The sequence below is a fragment of the Coptis chinensis genome, chromosome 7, assembly GCF_015680905.1.
Source record: "Coptis chinensis isolate HL-2020 chromosome 7, ASM1568090v1, whole genome shotgun sequence".
NCBI lineage: Eukaryota > Viridiplantae > Streptophyta > Magnoliopsida > Ranunculales > Ranunculaceae > Coptis > Coptis chinensis.
The window spans coordinates 74,610,994-74,617,658 of NC_141462.1; the positions used below are offsets into that span (position 1 = coordinate 74,610,994).

Below are 6,665 nucleotides of genomic sequence, written 5' to 3' on the forward strand. Positions count from 1 at the left end.
TGTGATGGTAGGGTATGCAAAGTTCGAAGTGATCAGATAGCAGCTTTGAAGTGTCATGAGTCTGTACTCGAAGATTATAAAGATTCGGAAGTCAAGGGTAACACACTACAACAAAAATGAGATTTGATATCACTCGAAAAGTGATGTCAAAATACTATGACATCACTTTTGCAAGTGATGACAATAGTGGTGTCGTAGAAAGTCAAAAGTTTTGACATCACTCTTAAAAGCGATTTAGTTAAGTGTTGTTGTAAGTGTTTCGAAGTCACTTTTGAAATGATGACATAGGGGCGAAGAAATCACATCACTCAAAAAAGTGATGCCCAAAAGTGATGTTATTAGAATAGACGTCACTTGTTAGGTGATGAATATTAATTGGTTCAACATCACTTTTGTAAGTGATACGAAATTGTGATTCAGAAAATATTTGAACATCACTTTTAGAGTGAACTGTAAACTAATAGTATAACATTTAAAAAGTGATGTTATACACATTTTCATACATCACTTAAAAACTGATGTCAAATGTCATTCCAAATCACTCTAAAAGTGATGTCTAATTTTCAAAAAATTAAAAAAAAAAATTAATTTCATTTTGCACCATTCATATCCTTCGATGAATTACATTGCAAATAAATAACAAATTACATTGCAAATAAGTTAAATGGAATTTCTTATTACTTATTTGCAATGTAATTTGTTACTTATTTACACTAGGGACACAGATTGTAGAGGCTGATGCCACTTTTGACCCAAAATTCCAGCAGATGATCCAACACTAGGAGTTCCACCAACCGGAAACCCTGGAAGACCTTGAACTCCTGTCCTTGATAGGGATAAGCTAATGCTTGTTGACAAACCACCTAGGGAAGGATGCCCTTCGGATTGACCTGAAACTCTAGAATTCATGCCAATAAGGTTAGAACCATCTCCTGAGTTTGACTCTCGCGACAGCCATGTTGATGATGTCCGAGGCCCAAAAGTTGCATGTCCTTTATGTGCTGCGGAAAAGGAATCAGTGACTGTTTCCCTATCAATTCTCGAACCAATATCCATCTCCACACGTGGTAATGGTAGATGATCTTCAATCTCCTGCTTACAGTTGAAGAAATCAAGGAACAAAGTCAATAAACCAGTAATTACAAAATAATTCAAAAGCGCTTTAACTCGGTAATCATAATAAATCAAAGATCTAAAGTCAGCATATAATTGAGGAAATTATAGTTTGTGCTTGGCCATGATTCAGTAATCATAATATATAAGAAACAGAAACAAGAGAATACTCCACACGGTACAAACTGACTTCCAGCGTGACCTCTCATCCTAATACATAGAAGTAGCCATACAACACAATAGATTTGGAGAATCTTGATGTCCAAAATAATTATTTCTCTATAAACACTTACCATTTTATCTGCATCATCACCAGTCCAGCCTTCTTTCCTCGGGAATCTGGAGTTCATATCATCCCACCTGTACTCCTCTTCCTCAGAGTTTTTCCAGTTCTCATTTATTATTCTGCTGTGTGCGACGCTCTGAGTTGGAGCCTTTTGTTGCACTTGAGTACCAGCTAGTGCAGATTTGGGTTCCTTTAATTTAGAATATCCCAGTTTGCTATCAAAACCATTCCTTTGGCTAACTGTTGCCTCTCCAGCATTTTTGTTAGCTCCATACCAAGGCTTATCATGTCCGTCCTGCTCAGTAATCCTCTCACCAGCTCTCACATATCCCAAGTCTGAATCCCTAGAAATATCAGAACTGTAATCGTTATCTTCATATCCTGCACTGTTCTTCTCATGAAAAGATTCACTTGATGTGTCTCTTTTAGGATGCTTAAATTCCTGCAGAGTTCAACTCATGTTATAGCCAGTTTAAGAGATAGGGAAAGTATTTAAGTCGCAAAATACATGTTGTTTACAAGTACCTTACTGGGTAGATCTGTCCATGCCCTTTCTCTTCCAATAAGAGTTACATCATCATCATCTGGAGGAATTGAAATCCCACTGTTGGCATTGACTCCCTTTACCTACATCACATTGACCCAATTGGGCAATTAGTGAAGTCCATAATGATGTATGATATTTTCTGAAAATAATCAACATAACAAATACGGAAAATAGAAAAAATGTTAAAAAAAGAACATGTGAGCACCAAAGTCTCCTTGGAGAAGAAATCCCAAGAGAATAAACTCGAGAGGGAGCTCCTTCATATGTCTCCATTTCTTGCAAAAAAAGAGCATCATAGTCCTAGTGCCTAAATTTTCTAAGATATGCGGTAGCATGTGACTCAATGTGAATGTGGTTGCTCTAATCATCCCAAATAAAATAAAACTGTATTACCACTTCCTAGCTCGAGAAGCACCCATAGGAAGGCCAAATAAAAAAAAGGTTTGGCCCTAACCCCATAAACATCCTTATTAGTCCACTAACACCAAGGAGCTTATCCTAACGGCGATGTGCCCATAAAGGTCGTTAAGCCTGCAACTAAGTATCAACCAAACATCCTATTCACGGAAAAAGGAAAAACACGCAAGTCTTAACGACCTTGGTGTTAGTGGACTACTAGCCATCCTCCCGAGAAGGAGGAAGAGGAAGAAGATGGGGCTGGTCGAACAACTGAATATCCGGACTCAACTGCTTAGGTCGTTGCGCTGGCAAAGGAAGGAGGGTGTTCCTGAAACTAGGTTACCACGGAAAAGGTTTGCCATAACCACTTCACCATACTTCCATAAGTTTGATCATCACAGCTTGCGGCAAGGGACTGGACTCTACTTCCCTTCCTGTATCTATGTCTGGCAGACAATCCCCACCACTTGAGGAAAGGAAGTCAGGTTCGGTTCCAGCTTTCCAGCAACTCCTTTTGGGTGGAAGGGACGGAGGCTGACTTCAAGATGCTCTACTATACTATTTATTATCCGCCATTTTTCGTGACATCATATCACTATTCGGCAAGTAAATCCCGCTTACTGGCTCAATATATCTCTTAATAGATTCGCTTGCCACAACGACCGGACAGGATAGGAGATCGCCCAACCTTCCAATATATCTTTCTGAAGCAACTATAATGGAGGGTTCCCTACCCACTGGGGATTTGTTCCCCGCTCCAACTTCGGATTCTTGGAAATCATCCCCGACCAAAGAGAGATGTAGTCGTGAGAACAAGTCGAATTGCTTCCCCTTTGGCGGGCTCATAACCTTCGATCCATCTCAGTTGATCACTCTTCCGAGAGCCCGAGTCCGAATATGGTTAACCAGAGAAGAATACACATTAGGGGTCAACGTTATTTATCAATTCAGAGAAAGATCAGTCAGACCTCCCTCACCAGAAAAGCAGATAAATATTTATGAAAGGAACCTCGTCAGATGTCACTGAAACCGGACGCAGCAGAGCTGAAATGGTTGGTAGCAAGGGTGGAACAGTTAACAGCAGATATGAAACAGATGAAAAGACAGATGCAAATGATGGCTATATTGCTTCAGAGTCGAGGATATTAGACTACAGCCAATCCCAAACCACAGCTACAACTAATCAATCGGGAACCAAGTCTCCCAGTCTTTTATCAGGCTACCCCCACTCCGTTAGTCATGACTCCGCAAAGGTACCAAGAAAGAGACAAAGCATCGGGTCCTAGATAAGATGCAGTAGAGAACAGCACTGCAAAGAAGCGCGCAAGCTACTTCGATTCGCTTTCTATCGGGTAGGCAAAGCTTGATTTCAAGTATACCGCGATGAGAAAGCAATATAGGCCAGCCGGAAACGGAACAAATGCTGCTGCTGCTTCTGAGTTCGCATGACTTCGCTCTCGTTGTGCGTGGACTTCGCTCCGAGCTGCACTACCCTTACTCAACTACCAGAACTTTAAGGAAATAAAGCCACCCGTAGTTACATCAGACTGACAAGAAAGAAGAAGAGCTACCATCTAGCAGCTAGGATAGGGAAGGCTAGCTACTCAGACTAGAAGACACTAGGGGAAATAGAAGCACAGCCAGTAGATAGCTTCCCACTAGCTACTGGGATAGCACTACTAGCTACTATTTGGAACTACAAAGAGGCTAGCTACTCGGATAGGAAGTAAAAACTAGCTACATGGTTAAGGTAGGCCCTTCTCTCATTACTTCCTCACGTCAGGAATGTCGGGCCGGGTAACAACTACAAGAAACATCTATAAACATGAGCACCTATAGGGGGAAGCTACCTTCCTTAAAGAGCTAAGAGTCCATTGAAGAAGATCAGACGATGTAAGCTATCGTCTTTGCGTCTGCTCTCTCTGGCTTTCTCTTCCTACCCGGGACTACTTCTTACTATTTGTATGCAACGCACTTGATTAAGAAAAGATAGGAAAGGTTGTATCTCTTGTCTGAAAGTTAGACAAGTTAGAACTGGATATATGAGTGAGGGAACGGACTCATAGCTCTCTTTTCTCTTCTATTGATATGAATCTATCCTTCCTCTCCTTGCCCTTATGACCCAGGGTCTCTTGATGTACATTGTTACGCTTTCCTTGAACAACTCACTCAATTTAGAGAAATGGAAGTTCGCATTGAAGACCAACCACACATCATTCACTTTTAAATTGAATAACACAGCAGAAATTTACAATTCATATTCAGAAAATGAGAGCTATAAGTATACATCATACGCAAAATGGTCTTACCCTGCCAGATTGCTGAAGGCACTGCCTCGCCTCTAAATACTTGGGATTCACATGAATGCTATGTGTAGGCTGTTGTGACTGTGATTCAGACCTAGAAGTCACATTTCCAGAAGATGAACAATTAATGGCAGGTGGAAAACCAAGCTCCTTCCCAATCATCTGAAGACAAGCAGGAGGAAAACACAAAACAGTAATGGATTGGCACAGAATCTGCTGCGCGTGTTAATTTCATATCTGGCGCAGTACTAATGCTTGTACATTTCAAAACTTCATTTCCTAGTATCTGACAAGCAAACAGCACAAAATATAAAAATAAAAATTTGGTACGTTATGAGAAACAACCAAAATGCAAATTGTGAACAATCTTTTATTAATAAAAGTTAACAACAACTATTCGGTGTTATTAGGAAGAAACATTTCATTAGATTGAAGTTCTGAGACTTCTGGGGAAATGGCAGGAGATGGTAACAGGACCTCCAAAGAAGAAACATTTGGCTATGTGCCTAACTGACTCTGCAACCATCCCCTGGTCCCAGAGAATCCACCAGACACGATACAACAGTTCTTAAAGCCAAGGCTTGTAAGCTCACTTGCAACGATTTTAGAATTATCACAGTGCCTGAGTATTTCAACGATGTATACACGTATAAATTAAACACATAAACACAGCGCCCAATCATCAAGCTAGAGTAATAAGCTTTGAAAATGATGCAAAGTAAACATAATGAGAAAGTCAAGAAAGACTCACGAGTCCATGATCACGATGTTTGAGTGCCTATGGAATGTCCTTAGGTATGAAATTTTCAGGGCAACTATCCCAGCTCCTGCTTTCTTTGCGTTTCTGACAAGGTCTTTAATCTTGCTTGATAGTTCTTCTATACTAAAATCACAAATTAAGGTATACTTGTTTTTAGGATCTTATCAAGAAATCGAGAAGTTCAATTTGATTGGAGAAATGAATGCAATATGAACAGCATACATGACTTATAGATGCATCTAAACACATTCAGTTGATAGGCAAATGAAGCTAAGCCATTATCTTACCAACCTAAGGATAGACTCAAAGAGGTAACCATGAAAAATAAGAAATTTTGAAATGTTCGCCACATCATATTACCCAAGCAACAGGAGTAATTTATCATCACCTCCCTTTTTCCTCACAGTATACACCTCTCAAAATCGTTCCTAGAGGAAATTAAGATATATGATTGAATTGACGCAAGTACAAAATGAAAGAACACTTACAGAACTGAGATCATCTTGTTTTTGGCACTAGAAGGAAGAAGAGGAATACCAGCATTGTTCTTGTCATTCTCTAACTGGATATCGATCATATAGTAGATAGCAGTTAATAGACACCTGAACATATAGTAGATAGCAGTTAATAGATCTTGAGAATAACTTTTCTTCTGTGGCTTATACTTAACAAATAGGATTCTTACTGAGAATAGAATCGAAGCCAATGATGCCACCTGATGCAAATTACTTATAGCCATCACTCTAGAACAAAAGATAATATGACCTATATTACACTTACACAGATCCAACAACAACATTTCCAAGGAAAAAGCACAACCTAATACTTACACCAACATCAAGACATTTATTCACTCCATGTCAGCCTTCTTAAGGGCAGGGGCATCATTCACTCCATCATCAGCTTTCTCTTCAATTTTCCCTTTTCCCCTCCTCCTTTACCGGGCTTGGGACCGCAATGTAAAGCTATAGCTTTACACAGCGGAGTTAAAAAATGGTTGCCTGTAAGATGAAATCAACAACAGTTAGTATACATGTAGCATTCAATTACACAAACTTTAAAATGAGCAATTAATAAAGAACCAAAAGAAGCAACTTAACCATTCAGACTTCCAAAACATAAGTAAATAACATACTTCGAAGTTTAGATAGCCTTCAATACATTAATAGACAAAAATGAAAGGAAATAAAATGTTTTCAAAGTTTAGGCAGTGTTCCAAAACACCAAAACTCAAGCACTCCAAAGGTGTAAACA

At 39.4% G+C, this 6,665-nt stretch overlaps 1 protein-coding gene across 2 annotated transcripts; it reads right to left on the reverse strand.

The window, feature by feature from the left end:
• Positions 1 to 417: 417 nt before the first annotated feature.
• On the reverse strand, positions 418 to 6,353 carry LOC147488847 (uncharacterized). 2 transcript variants are annotated; one of them, XM_086574969.1, is made up of 7 exons: positions 6,242 to 6,353; positions 5,900 to 6,013; positions 5,403 to 5,534; positions 4,655 to 4,745; positions 1,925 to 2,026; positions 1,407 to 1,841; positions 418 to 1,092 (listed from the first exon to the last, which is right to left on the reverse strand). In XM_086574969.1, the coding sequence occupies exons 1-7, from the start codon at positions 6,247 to 6,249 to the stop codon at positions 709 to 711; spliced, it is 1,266 nt and encodes a 421-aa protein (XP_086431095.1). In that variant the 5' UTR covers positions 6,250 to 6,353; the 3' UTR covers positions 418 to 708. The 2 variants fall into 2 exon arrangements, with proteins under 2 accessions (XP_086431095.1, XP_086431096.1); XM_086574970.1 differs by lacking the exons at positions 5,900 to 6,013; positions 6,242 to 6,353 and having other exon boundaries at positions 4,655 to 4,813; positions 5,403 to 5,519.
• Between the last annotated feature and the right edge of the window lie 312 nt (positions 6,354 to 6,665).